The sequence below is a fragment of the Corvus moneduloides genome, chromosome 24 (genome assembly GCF_009650955.1).
Source record: "Corvus moneduloides isolate bCorMon1 chromosome 24, bCorMon1.pri, whole genome shotgun sequence".
In the NCBI taxonomy this organism is placed as follows: domain Eukaryota; kingdom Metazoa; phylum Chordata; class Aves; order Passeriformes; family Corvidae; genus Corvus; species Corvus moneduloides.
The window spans coordinates 1475712-1492768 of NC_045499.1; the positions used below are offsets into that span (position 1 = coordinate 1475712).

A 17057-nucleotide genomic window follows, 5' to 3' on the forward strand; every position below is an offset into this window, starting at 1 on the left:
CAGTTGAAGATTCAGGCAGAGATTGGCGATTCTCAGTTTGGGCTGGGAAATCTCTGTGTAGCCTGGCATGAGCTGGGTGCTGGTATCTGAGGCAGGAAATCGCTGCTGCCTGGAAGCTCTGCAGTTTTTGAATTGAACCTTTAATTCTCCCCATTATTAATTACCTTTTTCTTTTTTTTTTTTTTTTTTCCCTTCAGCATGAAAGACTTTCCAGGTAAGAATTTTCTTTTTTTAGTTTTTTTTTTCTGTTTAATATTTATTGGCAGCATGTTTTTGTATGGCTTTGAGGATTCCTTGTGCTTCAAATCCAGCCTGCTACTGGCTGTGTGGTCCTTTCCTGAGCTCAGCTGTGGCTCCAGTTTGCTTCTGTTCTTTACTCCCCAAATTATTTACCTCATTGCCCTCTTAGAAACGGAGCTCGTTCCCACCATGGAGATGAGAGGTTCGTGGGAAGTCACTGCCCATGGGGGGCTGGGCTGGTACCCTGGGGATTTTTTCCAGTTGTTGTAGTGGTGGTGACTGCTGGGTTTTGGGCAGCAGTCCCCAAGGCTGAGTGGAGGGTACTCCCACACACCCCAGAGCCCCTGCTCAGCTGGGTCTGCCACAGCCTTCAGTCCCAACCAGCTGGGCCCTGTGCTGGCTGTTCCAAGTTACCACAGCTCCACAGTGCTGGGTCTTCCTCCTGTTTCAGGTTGGAAGCAGCTACGAACCCCACCACGAGTGACTCGTCCTACAGCGACCGTGCCTCCAGCCGCTCCAGTGCCTACAGCCGCAGGGAGAACCGGCTCGCCGCCCTCAGCAGCCGCGCAGAGGAGGAGAGCAACAAGGACTATAAGAAAGTAGGGGTTTTTAAATGTATTATTGTCACTGTGATGCCTTTTTGGGACTACCTGAAAACAGAGGCTAGACAAAATTAGGAGTATAAAAAGCAGTTGTATTTATTGAAGGGCCTTCAGGTACATTTAGGGCAGTCAAAGCCCCCAGGGACTACACCCAAAAATGGACGATGGGGTCACAGGTTTTTCATACTTTTATGAGTTTGGTCCATTTGCATATCGGGGGTTAATCCTCCAATTACCTCTCAGGTAATGAAGCCACTTACCCCAAGTTTGCTCCCCCCCAACTCACTTTTGTTTACATTTCTCAGGGCTTGAGGCAGTGAGGTGTCCTTGTGTTTCAGGCCTAGAGAGGAGTTGTTTTGTCTGACCAAAATGGGAGAACAGCAGCTAGCACTGTATATGGAGTTTAGAGTTATACACTAAAGAATTGCAGGATTACAAATATATGAAAAGTATAAAAGCTAAAATCCAAACACATCATCTGCACACACCACAGAACCTGCCTGTTGCTGCAGAAACCGGCCCCAAGAAACAGTGGGAAGAAAGAGAAGATGTTTATTTTCATTTTCTCTGTTTCAAAGAATCCAGTGATTTGGATTGGAAGGGACCTTAAAGCTCATCCCATTCCACCTCCTGCCATGGCAGGGACACCTTCCACTGTCCCAGGTTGCTCCAGGCCCCATCCAGCCTGGTCTTGGACACTGCCAGGGATGGGGCAGCCACAGCTTCTCTGGCCCTGTGCCAGAGCCTCACCATCCTGTGAGTAAAGAATTACCTAAATTAAAACCATCCCTTTTTTCGCCTCTTGGCTGTTTTTAAACTCCCTACAAAATTCAACAGCAGTTTTCTTATTTCTTATTCATGAATTATGAAAACATAAGTAAAGCATCCAAGTTGGTTTTGTTTTCCCTTCTCATCTCCTGATGTGTGGGAGCAAAGTGAACCCCTCAGCTCAGTGCTGAGGGCACACGTCTGCTCAGAGCAGCAAGGGGGAATGGGGTTAATTAACCAGGAGCAGCCTGGTTAATTGAGCTCTTGTTTTGCGTTTCAGTTATACGAGAGCGCCCTGTCTGAAAATCAAAAGCTGAAGTCAAAGCTGCAAGAAGCCCAGCTTGAGCTGGCTGATATCAAAGCAAAGTTGGAAAAAGCAGCCCAGGTAAGGGAAAATCCAGGTCCTGACTGGAAAAAACTGAGCACTGGCTGTGGCAAACCAACACTTGTTCCAGGATGGGAAAGGGAGGGGAGCTCCTGGGAGGGTGTTCTTGGGAGGGAAGGTGCCATGGAGGAGACAGAAATAAGCAAGTAATTTTGTAAATCAACTTGTGGCATCCCAAGCAAGAACATCTGTGGGCTGTCTTGGCCTTTGTGCAGCACTCTGTCAGTGCTCTCGGGTTTAATCACTTTCTATTTTTAATTTCCATAGCAGAAACAGGAGAAAACTTCTGACCGGTCCAGCATGCTGGAGATGGAGAAGAGGGTACGTGTCTCTGCTTTCTTCTGAGTCACAGCCTGTTCCTTGTGTTGCTGTGCAGGGCGCTCATTTCTAGAAGGAAAGCGTTAATTAAGAGATAAGTTGTATTTTTGCCTTGAGGGGCAGTGCACAGTGATAATTGTGTTCTGACCTTTCCAGGGCCTGAGACTCTGCTGCTCTCTTTGCACATCAGCTTCCTTCTGATTCCTCTCTTTCGTTTTAAGCAGCTGCAGACCAATGGATTGTATCACACTGAGGGATTGTTGGTCCATTTTGCTTTAAAACATTCTCGATCCTTACAAATAAAGACTGGTTTGAGGTGGTGGAGGAACAAGGAAAAATCCTGGAAGGGCTGCTCCCAGTTCCTTCATCCCCCAGCCTGGGTTGATACCAAGGACTGCCCCAACCCAGGGACAGGACCTTGAACTTGGCCTTGTTGAAGTCAGGGCAACATCCTGCATAACTTCTGTTGAATTAGGATCACAACAGCCACAAATACAGGATCCTGAGAATTAGAAAGTAAAAATGTGTCCAGCTGTTCTCAGTGAAGATGCATTAACTGTTTCCAGGATGGCTCATGCATTTTGCACTGATGAATCCCTGGATGAACCGTGCTGTGGGCAAAAAGTGAACTCATCATCCGCAGCACACTCGGAAGCTGCCTTTTCCTCACTCTCCTGGCCTCATAGCTCCTTGCATAGGGCAAAGGAGCAGGGCAGAGAGTGTAAATCCTGTTCTTGATTCATGTTTTCCCCTTCCCGCTTCTCAGGGCATGTCCCTGGAGCAGTTTGAGCCCCTTCGTGTTGGGAAAGTCACTGAAGGAGTCCAGATCTGCCCTCCTTGGCACAGGCTTAGCTGAGGCCGCTCACATGGCAGAGTCTAATCCTCCCTTCTCAAAATGCACCGAAAGCAGTCAGCTTTGCAGCCCTGGATTATCTGGGAGAAACAGGATTTCCAGGCAGGGAATTTCCTTGTTCTGTTTCCTATTTGAGTGGCTCAGTGACTTTTCTCATTGCCCCTTTTAGTGGAGTATAAATCCATGGCTTCACCTACAGAGCTCAAAATCACATTACATCAGCAACTCCTGAGAACTGGGATCACTGAAAATGGGGGAGAATTTCATTAGGGGTATGAATAGAGCTTGGGATCTGCCCAAACAGGCCCAGCACGTATCCCTGCTGGTTTGCCAGCTGCCCTGTCCCATCTGATCAGCTCCTGGTTGTAACCTCTGCCTTGCTTTGGGGTGCTCTTCAGGGAATGCTGCTACAGAAATACAAGACTCTTGTTTTTCTTTAAAAGAAAACACTGTAAATTTTTCTTCTAAATCCATGTGACCCTCTTTGTTATGAATCCTTGTAAACAGGAGAAGCGAGCCCTGGAGCGGAAACTCTCTGAAATGGAGGAGGAAATGAAGGTAAGAAATAATCTTCACTGTGTCTATTCCATTTTTTATGCTTTGTATTCATATATTTGGGGATTGTCACCCAGGAGGAGGATGTTAAAGGTGTCCAGGGGAAGGATCTCGTTTTCCTTTCTGCAGTCAGAACTTGCTTTAATGGCCCTGTTCTCCAAACATGAAATGCTAATAAACTGTCCTGTTCTCATTCATCTGATTGCTCCTATGTTTGATTTGTTCTGCTGTTTGATCCGAGAACGGTGAAAACTGTTCTCCTTAAATGCCTTCCCAAACTAACCTTTTGTGGCATCGCTGAGTTCCAGTGTGCTGACCCCCTGTGCTCTGACTAGTCTGCAGCCCAAGTTAAGCCACTGAGGTTCTCTCCGGATGGGTAAGAAGACAAAGCTGGCTTTTGAGCTCACGCACACTGGCCACAGATAAAACACAGAGTGGTTGTGTTCCTATACTCCCTTCCCAAAGCATGTCTGTCACTGGGAGGCCACGGCAGCCTGGGATAATTCCAGCAAAGAGGAATTTGCTTCCTGGTGGGATGTGCAGCATGGCTTGCTGTCACAAGCCATGGCCACTGCTGCTCCAGCGCGTTCTCACTCCCATGGCGTGGCTTCAAGGACGGTTCTGCGCGTGAGGGGAACCCTGCAGAGCCGAGGCAGCGTCGGGCTGCCCACACAGCCCTGAAGCCTCACCCTGGTTCGGCAGCACTGCGTCACCTTACGCTGTATTTCAGTGCTCGTGGTCACAGAATGAGTGTCCCCTTGGCTCTGCCCCTGCTTTCCTTCCCTTTGAACATGAGCAGGTTCAAGCTGCTCTCAGGAGGAAGGGCCCACCTGAGAGCTCTCCTGGCACCGTGCACTGACAGAAGTGAGTTCCTGCCACCCTGGAGGAGGTTCCAACTCTGTTTCTATTTGAAGGTCCATGTTTCTACCAAGCACATAGCTTTGAAAGGACCATTGGCTTGTGCTGCATCTTCTGCTGCAATAAGTAGCACAATGATGTGGTGGATTCTTGCTGTAAAGGCTCTTGTTGTCTCAGAGAGGAGAAAATAAGTGTGGATATGTGAGCCAAGAGGCGAAGGAGAAAGGACTGAATATGTCTAAATTCCAAACCCTTTGTTCAGTGAGCAGGTAGGAACCTTTAACTGCACAGAGACTTTTCTGTAATTACAGAATTGGGGTCTTCAAGAGGAATACAGGCATGAGCAGTTTGTGTTGGTCCGTCAGCTCTGCAGATCACTGCAAACCTGCAACTTCAGCCCGTGGAGTAAGAAGACAAGGTGGTGGCCTCTAGTGGCCTGAGTTTGGAAACATACTGCTCTGGAAAGCAGTTAAAGAGGGAAGGTGCCCGAGGGACTGCTGGACACAGCCTCTGGTTCAGGTATTCTGGAGCTACAGAGCCATGGAAGCCAAGGTGGTGCAGAAGGAGAAGCACTGCTGGAGATTGGACACATTCTCACACTGCCTCGAGAGACATGAGCTGAAAGAACCTCTGGTCCAGCTGAAAATGAGCTTCAGGTCCTCAAGAGTGGTGCTGACTCTGCTCTCTGCCCTGTTCTTGCTGCATCGAACAACCAAAGTGGTCAAATTTGTTAGTAGAACAAATAGACAAGAAATTGGAAAATCTCTCTTCCGAGATGCTACTACATTTTCACTGTTTTTTGCAAAACCTCAAGCATGTGGTGAGTACCTGAGGGCACTGTGACATGTCTTGTTTGACAGTCACTCAAAAAAAAGGAGTATAAAATCTCTGAAGAAAGAAGCATTGAATTGGACCTTTCCAAAAGGAAGCTTGTGTCCACTTTCATCATGCCTTGAAGTGGGAGTATCAGCCCTGCTGTGTTTGCCTGGAGTGAGGTAACCTCTGCAGAGCATCCCTGTTAGTCCCTAGTGTGGGAGTGGAGCCAGGAAAGAATCTAATAATTCTGGTCCTGCTCCTTGCGCTACATGAGTAGCTGTTGTGCAGAGTCAGGAGGAATAAGTAAGGAATTGTGAAGGAAAATGCAAATACACCAATTTCCTTTAATCTGGAGAGTGGCAAGTAGAAACAACCAGACCTGTCAGGTGATTAGGTCTCAGGTAGTTTTTGGGAATTCTTCCCACTGGTCTTTGAATCCAGCAAGACTCACGTCCAGCTGTTGGATCCAGGGGTGTCTGTGTCCAGCTGTGTACATCAGATCCTGGCCAGGGCTGTCCTCTCCTTGCAGCTGACTTCTGAGGAAGAGGAGGCAGAGATGACAGAAATCTTTGTACTTCAGGCTGTGTTTGAGGGAATGAGCTTTGCTCCTGTCTGGAGTGTGACCCCTGCTACCAAAGCCATAGGGAAGTGAAGAGGAGCAAGACAGGCTTGGTAACCTCAAGAACTTTGGTGGCAGAGCTGCTCCCCAGAGCTGCTCCTCAGACCTGCTCTTGCAAAGGTGACAGAGAAGTGCAGCATTTCCCTGAGTGACTGCACAATTCGACTGGAGATCCAGGCTGAGGCGGGAGAAAGAAAATGAGCATTTGCACTGAGCTGAATTCAATGCCAAGTGCCCGAGGTCCCAACTTCACACAGCAACTGTTCTTGAAGGTCACAGGAGCTCCTTTATTCCATAGCAGTGCTGCAGCTCCTGGCCTCAGCCATCGTGCAGGCTCTGGGCATTTTTATTTAGTGTTGCAGGCACAAAATCCGTTAATTGAAGGCAGGTAGAGAGAACTGAGTAACCTGCTTTTGCTAAGCCAAGTATCAAGCAGAGTGATAAGCAATCACAGCGGTATCATCCAGATCCTGCTCTTTGCCCTTGGCTTCAGTCCCAGCTTCCCAGCCTTTGCTGGATTTGGTGCATAAACAGGAGCCTGGCCTACCTGCAGCACACACACGTTTTTATATAAATGATCCTTTCTGTGGGCTGTGCAGCGTGTGGAGGCTGAGCGATGGCTGGTGGGACCATGCTGAGGTTCCATGCTGTGCTGGTGTGGAAAAACAAAGGTGGTCTCTGAAATAATCACAGTCCTTTCCACCTCATGTGGCACGATGCCCCTCCTATATATGTTAGATGCTTTCTGCCAACAGTGAGCCCTGTGATAAAACAGAGGATCTTTATTATCTGTGTATCATAAAATCATGGAATATCCTGAATTGAAAGGGACGCACAGTCCAACCCCTGGCCCCACACAGACACCCCAACAATCCCACCCTGGGCATCCCTGAGAGCCTTGGCCAAACGCTCCTGGAGCTCTGGCAGCCTCGGGCACATGCCCATTCCCTGGGGAGCCTGTTCAGAGTCCCGCCACCCTCTGGGGAAGAACCTTTCCCTGATACCCAGCCTAAACCTCCCCTGGCTCAGCTCCAGCCCTTCCCTGGGGTCCTGTCTCTGCTCACAGAGAGCAGAGATTGAAGCTGCCCCTTGGGAGGAGCTGCAGCCCCCAGTGAGGTCTGACCTCAGGCTCCTCTTCTCCAGGGTGAACAGACCAAGTGTCCTCAACTGGTTTTGGCACCATCAGAAGAAGTGACTATTCCAGTACAGCCATCTTCCAGCAGCTCCTGGTGTGATGTATCACAGGACAGCCATGCCATGTCCATCTGTCCTCACTGAGCACAGTGGCAGCCAGCAAAGCTTAGTCGGGTGAAGGGATGGATGGATGGATGGATGGATGGATGGATGGATGGATGGATAGGGTGTGGTGAGCAGGGATCTCGCTGCTGAGGTGCCACTGCAGCTTTCCTGAGGTTTATTGGCTGTAGCTCTGTCTTGGGATCTGTTATTTTTCCAGTGTCAGAATTGCATTGGTGTGTCCAAGGAGCTGCTCTGTCAGTTTGATGATCTCAGGAGCTCAAACCCCATCCTTTGCAGGCTCCCTGCCCTCCTGCCTTGCTTCCCTTGGTTTTGCAAAGCTTTTCAAAGAGGTGTCTTCATTCCTTCGTGGAGAGTAAAGGTGGTGCTTTTGGGCAGCTAGGAATGGAGCTGATGGTTGGGGGGTTTACAAAGTACTTCAGTTTCATACAGGAATGAGCGCTTGGACAAAATGTCCTGGGGTGCAGCAGGTTCCTTGCCAGCTGCAGCCAGCTCTGGGTGATCACAGAATCCCAGACTGGTTTGGGTTGGAAGATGCCCTTCTTGTTCCACCCCCTGCCATGGGCAGGGACACCTTCCACTGTCCCAGGTTGTTCCAAGCCCCGTCCAATCTGGCCTTGGACACTTCCAGGGATGGGACGGCCACAGCTTCTCTGGGCAACTTGAATAGTGCAGGTTGGGTGGACAGTCGTTGTCTTTGTGCCACAGTAGATTTATTCATGGTGCTCCTTGTTCAGGGCAGACGGCACCTCCCTTTGAGTGCTTTCTGCTAATGAAATGGCAGAAAGGAACCCCCTTCCCCATAGACCCTTCCCTCTGTCTTCTGCCACTGCGAGCTCACAAGAGGACATGGGGAAGAATGTGGTGCTTTGTGGGACTGCTTTGCTTTGGGACTGGGATTTTGTCACTTGAACTTACAACTCTTCTTGTGGATGTTTCCTGCCTGCCCCTGCCCAGTGTTGGGGCTCCCTCCATCACTCAGGATGGGTTCTTGCTCAGGAGGGGTTCTTCTTCTTGTGGCCCAGCTGCCCGACCTCTCAAGAGGAAGGAGGGGCAGGGATGCCACTCAGGAAGCAACTCCGCAGCTCTCGGCATCTCCTGGCACCCACAGTGGTGTAAATGTCCAGCACATTAATTCACTTTGGCATTACTGGGAGCAGCGTCATCCTTGTGGCACTGGGATGTCTGCCTGGCTTGTATCATCTCCCTGTTCTGCTTCCTCATGGCTTTTCTGTTCCGTGCCTCCCATTGCTGCTGTACCTGTGCAAGCCCCAGTTTGTACCTGTGCCCAGTTTGTACCTATGCAAGCCCCAGTTTGTACCTGTGCCCAGTCTGTACTTGTGCAAGCCCCAGTTTGTACCCATGTCCACTTTGTTTCTGTGCAAGCCCCAGTGTGGGGCTCGATCTCTGCCCTGTCCTGTGCCCCCCATTGCCTTTGTGTCCAGGAATTTCCTTCTGGCACATCCCCACTGTGGGAGATGATCTCATTCAGACTTCTGTTCCTAAAATGAGCAGTTTAAGGTTCAGACTTGTCCCCTCTGAGGGTCAGAGATAAATTGAGCCCTGTGACACAGAAGAGTTGAATCTGGGCAGGGATGAGAAACCCCCCCCAGACCCCAGAGGTTTTGGCAGGACTGAGCCTGGGCAGACCCAGGAGCATCACTCAGGGATGAGGGACACAAGCAGACACAGTACGTGTCTCAGTGATCTGCTGTGGGATAGTGACACTTCAGGTGCTTCAGTCTGTGCCTTTAGGATTTCCCAGGAAGCTCTGATTGCTCTTTGCTCCACACAGCTGCTTTGGCTTTTAGAAATACACGAAGAAAAGGAGTTTTTAAGAAATTCTCCGTTCCCGGCAGTGCTTTCAGAGCCTGTGTAGGTGGTAAGTCACTTGTGATAGGTCTCCCAGCAGTTCCCGAGTCCCAGGGCTGTCTGGGTAAACTAGAATATAATCCTGCTTTGTGGTGGGAAATCCCTGTATTTGACCTTTTTTAAGGCTTTGGGGGCCTCTGGAGAAAGGGCTGATTCCCAAAATATCCGTGGTGTGTTGTCAGGCTTTCCCTATCCAGCACTCACTACTATTAATTTCTTCTACTCTTTTTCTTTCACTAAACTCCCATTTCTGTGCCCATTCATTTCCATGATGTTCTCTCTGTATTTCTCTGTCCGCTCCTCTCGCTCTCTGCAGAATCTCCACCAGCTCAAACAGATTCACACTCTGAGGCAGATGAATGAGCAACTGCTGGCTGAGAACAGGGCTCTGACCCGGGTCGTAGCCAGACTTTCTCTGCCCGCCAAGCCCTCCGAATCAGAGGAGCTGTAGCTGCTTTCCCTCCGGCTCATCTTGCCTCCCTCTTCCACTCTTCCAGGCAGGTCTCCGCTCCCTGGCCGGGCTCTTGCCGCTCACCTCCTTGCTCTCCAGGGTGTCTGGTGAAGCTTGTGGCTCAAAAGCTTGTGGCAAAGGATCTCTGAATTCCAAGAGCATGGTGGTGCTGCTGCCACAGCAGGGCTTTGCTGGAGCTCTGCTCACCCTGCTGGCTCTCGCTCTGCTTGGCAGATGCTGCTGCCCTTGCCAGCTTAGCATTGGGGAATGGCTTCGGGGTGGCTTGGCAGTGCCAGCAGCTCCTTGCCTGGTACTTTGCCTTGAAACAGACCCACAGAATGGTTTGGGTTGGAAGGGGTGTTAAAGCTCATCTCGTTCCACCCCCTGCCGTGGGCAGGGACACCTTCCACTAGCCCAGGTTGTTCCAAGCTGGCCTTGAACACTTGATAATTGGTGGTTTATGCTACATGTCTGCTTCTAATAGAATTCTTTTTAATTGGACTTAGTTCAGGGAGAATCTGGCACTCAGCAAATCAGATTATCCAAAGTCAGGATGACCAATGTCAGAAATTTTCAGGGATGTTGTGAAAAACTAACATTTTAGACAGAAAGGGTATTTTTAGAAAAACTACAAACTGGGCTGTCCTCAGCAGGTTTTCTTGGTCACTTGAACAAGCTTCTTTCCTTATTTTAAACTGAAATTTTTGAGTCTGAGTCCGCAGGCTCAGCACCCCCCCGCCTCCCATGGGCTGGCACAGGGTGGGGGATGCAGCAGGAGCCAGACCAGGAGCACTCTGTGTTTTCATCTTCTGTTTTAAATCCAGTTCAGGACAATTAATGTTTGAAACCCAGGCGTGAGTCTTCCCTAAGCTTTGCCCTCACACATCACACAGTTAAATTACATCCCTTCCTGCTACTTCATTGGTTCAATGCTAAAATGAAGCTGTAAATGCTCCTTTCTTGGGGCCCTACCTGTCCTTTGCAGGTTAGTAGGGATATTCATATCCCTTCAGACACAGAAGTCATCTGCTCTTGTGGGCTGGAAGTGGCACCACAGAATAAAAAAATCTATTCTTAGCACACAAATTATATCAAGGCTGATTAACCATAGAAACAAACTAATCAGGGGAATTGTGGCTTCCCCTTTCCAGGAGTCCCAGCTCAAGCCCACATGTGTGTCACAAGGGCTGGGAGAGTCGGGTGTCATGTTGTGTGCCCTGGACTGTGCAGATGGTCAGGTGAAATGATCTCACAGCCTCTCTGGTTTTAATCTGTGAAAGTATCCTCCAGTCTGACCCTGCCTCATTTCTTCTCATAAAGCATGAGTTTAAATCATTCTCCTTCCCTACATGCTTTGAGATCTGAGAGGGAAAATTGGGCAAAATTATTTCCACTCAAAGAACTGATGTTTCACAACCTGCAGGTCACCTCTCTCCTCCTCCCAGGACGTGTCCTGTTATCACTTCCATCCCCCCTCTGCTCTGTCTGGCTGAGGCTCATTCTTCCCTCCTCACTTACAGGTTCACAGTTCCCTGCCAGTGCCTGAGCTGGGGGAGAGCCATGGTCTGCGAGCTCTGCTGATTTATTTTCACCTCTTTTACTAGGTCTAACACAGGATGTTGCTGGTGTGTGTAAACTCTGCCTCAGTGGTGTCTGTGGACATCACAGCTGTACAGTGATGTCACTGGTTTAAGCTCTGCCAGGTGTACCATGCTCTGGCAGCATTTTCCCAAATCCACGTTATTTCTGAGGAGCCGTGCTCTCCAGTGTCACAGGTAACCCACAGCCCTGCTGCTCAGAGCAACCTCCAGCCCAAACTCACTTCACACCGATGCTGCATCATGGTCAACCCCACCATTCCCTGGGGCTGGGCCCATCCCTGCTCTCATTCCTGTGAGACATCTGAAAAGCTGCTGGAAACTCCCAGCCTTTCCAGCCTGTTCCTGTGGGGGTCATTTCAACCTGACTTGAGGCTACTCTGCGTCAAAGGGAGGAATGCCCTGGGCTCATACTGTGTAGGGCTGATGTGGGGCTTTCAGGAAGCCTCAGTGGGCACTGGTGGAGCCGGGTTATGACCAGGAAGCCTGTCCAGAGGCACTGATTTCACATGTACTTACACTCCTGCATTTTCAGAAAAATGACACAGGTCACAAAGCCCCCATGTGAGGCTCCAGCTGAGCCCTGGACTGGAGTGGTTCTCTCTGCCATCGTTTCTGGGAACCTGTGACAGATTCTCTCTACCAAAGCGAGTGTCAGGACTTCACACGCCCGTTACCACAGCAGTGGGCACTGCAGAGCCACCCCAAGCAGTGACAGGGGCCTGATAGGGGCTGTCCATCTGCAGCTCCCAGTGGGTGGTCAGGCTCTTGCAGGGCACTGAGAGGCACCAGTGTGGATGGCAGGTGAAGCTCAGGAGGAAACAGAGGAGTGCAGAGACATCAAGGGCTCTGCTGTCTCTGAGCTCCTGATCACTTTGGTGATGGCAATGCCTCTTCTTTGGCCATGAGAAATGGCACAAGGAGCCAGGAGTGCTGTTCTGGTGACAGCCCAGCCATGCTGCTGCATCTGTCACACCAGCACTGGGTCCAGGGAGGCACATTCAGCATCAGTGGCTGGAGCTCTGGCCAGCCCAGCACATGGATTTACCCTTACCACAGTATCCCACCATGCAGCACCAACCCCTCCTCCCTCTCTGGCAAAATCTCCCACCTGAAGCATCCACCACCAGTGCCCCCAGGGATGGAGTTGGCTGTGTTGGGGCCACCATGGCTTGGTCCAGCCATGGAAGAAGGGAATTGCTCTGGTGGGAGCTGGTACTGCCCACACTCAGAGCTGATGATCATGGAGGGACTGCAGGTGGAGGGGGGCAGAACATTGTGGTCAAAGCTGAAACACCAGGTTAAGGAGGAAGGAGAAGATCTAGTGCAGATTTTTAATTTGAGGGAATTCCTCCAAGATGCACCTTGGCAGAGAGAAGTAGTGGCTGAGCTCACACAGGTTCTGTGTGAGTGATCCTGCTCGGCCCTGGGCACTCCTGCAGGCGTGGGGCTGGTCCCCCTGTGATCTGCTGGCACCGATGCTGGGAGTGACCCCTTGTGTGTCACACCCCAGACAGGAGCAAGGGGTCTCCTTCTGGTGCCCAGAGCTGGGAACAGTCCTGAAGGTCGCTCACTGCAGCGTGGAGAGCACGGGAAGTCAGCAGGGTTTATGCCAATGGGAAATGCTGGAAGGGTCTTGTTGAAGCTATTTCTTCTCTATGTCCAAAGTGCTTGGGCTTTTGTCTGTGTTGCCACCTCAGTTGAGCACCCAGGAGGTACCTCCAGTGTCAGTGTGTTCTACCAGTGCTCTGGCCTCAGTATTTGTGACTGTATTACACATTTCTGGGGTCCTGAGGAGATTTGGGGATATTCTGAAGAGATTTGGCAAGGTCCAGTTCTAAATGAAGATTCCAGACCTTTGGTTTCCCCTCTAGTCCTGGCAAAATGGAAAAAGCCTATCAGGAAAACCAGCTTTATTGTTGTCTGCTGAGTTGTATTTAGCCTCTGGGCACAGGTTTGGGGTGAAACAGCTCAGAAATGGTTCCTGTCCTGCCAGCCTGGTCCTGACCTGCTACTGGGGCTGTGGCCTTGCTTCACACCAGGGGCTCCCTGGCTCGGGGCTCCCTGGCTCAGTGCTGTGCTCGAGGCCCCTCTCACCCCTCATGCCTGGCAGCCAGCTTGTGAAAGCTCTGGAGATGCTGCAGAGCCATGGAAGTGCGCTGGGTGGAGGGGATGCAATGTCCCCTCTGGCCCTCTGAGCCCCTCTGATCCCACCTTGTCTTTGTCTCTCTGCAGATTTTGACAGAGCTGAAGTCGGACAACCAAAGGCTGAAGGATGAGAACGGAGCCCTCATTCGTGTCATCAGCAAACTCTCCAAATAGGAATCCTGAGCAAAGGCAGGACAAGGAGGGGTGTCCTACACCAGCTGCCAACCCCACCACCGAGCCCTACCCCCTTTCCTTCCCGTCACGTACAGCAAGCGTTTCAGCCGTGGGATCAATGTCACACCTGCCTTGCCCTGCCCTTTGCTGTACATTCCCTTTCTACCCCTATTTCCCCCCAGCACAGCCCCTGCCATTTTATTTTCTTTAATTTATGCATGTTGTGGTATCTCGGACATTTTATTCAAGGGAGAAATGTGAGGACTGGGTTTGAGCTGCCAAAACTTCCAGAAGCTCAGTATTTGGTTTTGGACTCTGACCTGAAGTGGGAAGCTCCCACTGTAAAAAGTGACATCTGAAGAACTAATCCAGCATATCCAAGCCCATTACAGGTGGGAAATGTGAACACGGGCTGGGACTCTGAGGATGCACATCAGCCCACTGAGATGTGGGACTCTGGTTAAATGTGGTGCTGTGAAAGCCACCAGAGCTCATGTTTGTCACAGGCTGATGAGCTGTTTTGCAGAGACCTCCTCTTGCCCCAGTAGACTGAGTCTTTTATTTAAGATAAGATTTTGAACCTGTTCGGTGACATCAGTGCTGACACTCAGTGTCAGACCCTTATCCCTCACCCTCCCTTTGCCCCACAGCCTGGGTGATCCTGTGTCATGCTGTGTCCTTCCAGGGCTCCTGTCTCTGTGGTTGGTAGCATCCAGTTGCCACCTGGACTCCTGTTCCCTGGGCAGGATATATCACAGGCGCTTGCCGAGCTTTCTGAAGGATAAACTTGAACCCCTACAGACCCTCTGCTGCTCTCACCTGTGTGTGAGTGTGAATCACCCTGCAGGGAGCTGTGCCCATGCCAGAAACCAGCCTCCCCTTCCCAACAGCCATCTGGGGCATTCTCCTGCTGCCCCCCTGAAGGCAGAGCCCTATAGCAGAGTCTGGTCTGGTATTTTGGGTACCCTGCTTTGATTTGCAGCAGGATTTGTAGAGAGAGAATGCCAGCATCCTGTCCCACACACCTTGGAAAGGCCAGGGTGTGTCAGTGTCAGAGGGACAAGGAGCTGCTGGTAACTGAATCACCGTAATGAAAGTCTTCTAACCTGTCAAAAACTTATGATAAGCCTTGACCTTGAAGGAAACCTCCAGAAATACTCCTCTTTAATGTTACATGCACTCTGAACAGTTTGGAATTGTTCTCTCCATGGGCATTTAGACATTGGCTCCTCTCTCCGTGCTCTGGGACATCATCAGGTCTGTTGAGCTTCCCCTTAACAGACTTCTTTCAAACAATGCCTTCCCTCTCAGAGACGTCTTGCTGTATCCAAAACACTTTCCCATCTACATCCTTCCATATTTGTCCCTTCATCCCCTTTGTCCTTGGACTCCCCAGACTCTGTCTGGCAAAGGGCAGCAGTTCTTGGTCACTGAAGCTGGAGGTGACGATGGAGCAGCTCTGCCACGTTCCCAAGCAGCTCTGCTGGCTCTGGCTGGGGGGCTCTCCACTGTCAGAGAAATGAGATACTTGAACATGAGCAGAATACTTGAGCTTGCTCAACAGGGTAAAACTTATCTCTGTTGGGTACTCCTGGGATTTTTCGAACCTTTTGCTGGTTATTGCCTCAGAAGGCATCTTTATTTTCCTCTCCCTGGGGTTTTTTCTCTTTGTTGGGTTTTTTTTTCCCCTTATTCTCCATTTTTCCCCCTTCCCCTCCCTGTCCTGCCTGTTTCCACCTCTCTTGCTCTTCTTGGAGCTGCCAGTTTTCCCCAGGCAGCTCTGACCACAAGTTGCTCTTCAGCTGGTGGAGCTGTTTGTGCAGCTGAGGCATCATTTCTCCTGGTACACTGAGGCCCTTCCTCTGCTGCTGAGCTTTGGGAGGAAGAGACCAAAGCTAGTAAAGGCATCAGGGTTTCTGCAGAGCACTGCCTAAGCCAGGCATCCTTTTTATATTCCTTGATTTTAACCCTGCTCTATTTAACGGCTTTAAGTCTTGAGATCCGGTCAATGCTTCCCCTGCACGCCGTTCCCTCTTGGTGCACTCTTTATGTGAGTACTTCTGCCGTTCTTGATGTTTTCTCTCTTGGTGACCCACTCCTCGCTTCAGCCTCGGGCTCTGGCTCTGGTCAGGAGATCAGGGGATCAGGAGCCCGGTCCCTTCCGTGCCACGTGGAGGAGGAGACGCTCCCCAGCTGGGCGGGTGCTGGGCCGGCGCCCCAGGCCACGCATCCCGGCAGGATGAGGAGGAGAGTTCAGAATAAAGATCCTGTTCTTCTCACAGGCGGGCTCCTGGCAGCAGGAAGAAGCCTGGTGTCTGCTTTAGGGAGAGGGTTCAACCCAATCTGACAAATCCATCCCGCACTGATGTTTTGCCCCTTCCTACCAGGACACTCGCTGCGCTTTTTCCGAGGGAACAGAGTGGGAAGGCTGTGGGAGGCTCGTTCTTCTGAGTGGCACCTTCAAAGCCAAACCACTTCAGTTGAAGTGTCTGCTTAGCACTAGATTCTCCTGAGCCCTGAGTCCCCGCAGCTCAGTGTCCCTGATCAGCCAAAGCTGTGAGCGTCTCGTGGTGACGGCGCAACTGCAAACCAAATTCTTGAGAATGGATTTTTTTTGTCTCACTTCATGCCTGACATAACCAGTGCACTGAGGAGGTGATGAACAGGACACCTCGAACCCTGTGCTTGGGGCAGGGTGCAGAGCAAGTAGGTTTTAAAATTGATCCCTCTTGGAACCAGAGCATTTGCCAGGCGTGGTCTCCCTTGGGGAACACGAGGTTTTTTTTCTAAGCAATTGCTTGGGGTGACTTAATTTTAATTGCTTGGGGTGAACCCACCTGTTGTGGCTGCGAGTTTGGTGATGGCTCTTTGTAAATAAACTCCTTGGAGAAGCAGGACTGGCTGATGAGATGGGGAGAGAATGTATTTTTATGCAACTTTTGAGTGGCCTTTCAAACCCTGAGATGAATGATTTGTTTTACTGGTTGTTGTTACATAGTATTATAAGTATTATGTGTTTGAAAGTTTGGGAATAATATTCACAGCTATGATGCTTGTAAACACAACAGTATTTATAAATGAATAAAATAAGAGTTGATAAAATAGAAGCTTTGACTTTGCTTGCATCTTTCCGGAATTACAAGTTGAGCTAAAATTCCCTGTTCCTCCCAAAATTCTTGTGGCATAACAATATCCATCATCCAGAAAAGCCCAAATGTTCTGCAGCTACAACACAGGTGCTTTTTCAGGGGAAGCTGAAATGAAGGAACTGGGATGCACATCCCTGAAAAGCACCCAGCAGTGGGAAGGTGAACAGGAGAGGGTCCCATCTCCTCCTGGGCACCACACTGCGGATCAGGCCCATCTCCCGCTGTGGTGGCAAGCCCTGTGTTCGGTCTGCTCAGCAGTTTGGTCAGCACAAAGTGTGGCACAGGCAGGAGGTGGTGTCACATCTGGGAATCTCTGTCTTGGGTGAGGCTGCTGGAACCTCCACATGTTCCAGTCTTCTGAGGTGGTTGGTGCAGGTTGAGTTCTTCCCTTAGG

General features: G+C 50.4%; 1 protein-coding gene across 9 annotated transcripts in view; it reads left to right on the forward strand.

Annotated features, from left to right (window-relative positions):
* Positions 1 to 16621, forward strand: part of PPP1R12B (protein phosphatase 1 regulatory subunit 12B) — a 130365-nt gene extending 113744 nt beyond the window's left edge. For 3 of the 9 annotated variants that reach the window (XM_032132787.1, XM_032132793.1, XM_032132794.1), the window contains 7 exons: positions 198 to 214; positions 692 to 839; positions 1891 to 1995; positions 2263 to 2316; positions 3674 to 3724; positions 9460 to 9640; positions 13428 to 13509. In XM_032132787.1, coding sequence (XP_031988678.1) covers positions 198 to 214; positions 692 to 839; positions 1891 to 1995; positions 2263 to 2316; positions 3674 to 3724; positions 9460 to 9594 — 510 coding nt within the window. In that variant the 3' untranslated portion in view covers positions 9595 to 9640; positions 13428 to 13509. Of the gene's footprint in view, positions 1 to 197; positions 215 to 691; positions 840 to 1890; positions 1996 to 2262; positions 2317 to 3673; positions 3725 to 3962; positions 4002 to 4023; positions 4098 to 9459; positions 9641 to 13427 lie in introns of those variants that run through there. The other 6 variants (XM_032132788.1, XM_032132795.1, XM_032132789.1 and 3 more) reach the window with 5 other exon arrangements.
* Positions 16622 to 17057: the final 436 nt, after the last annotated feature.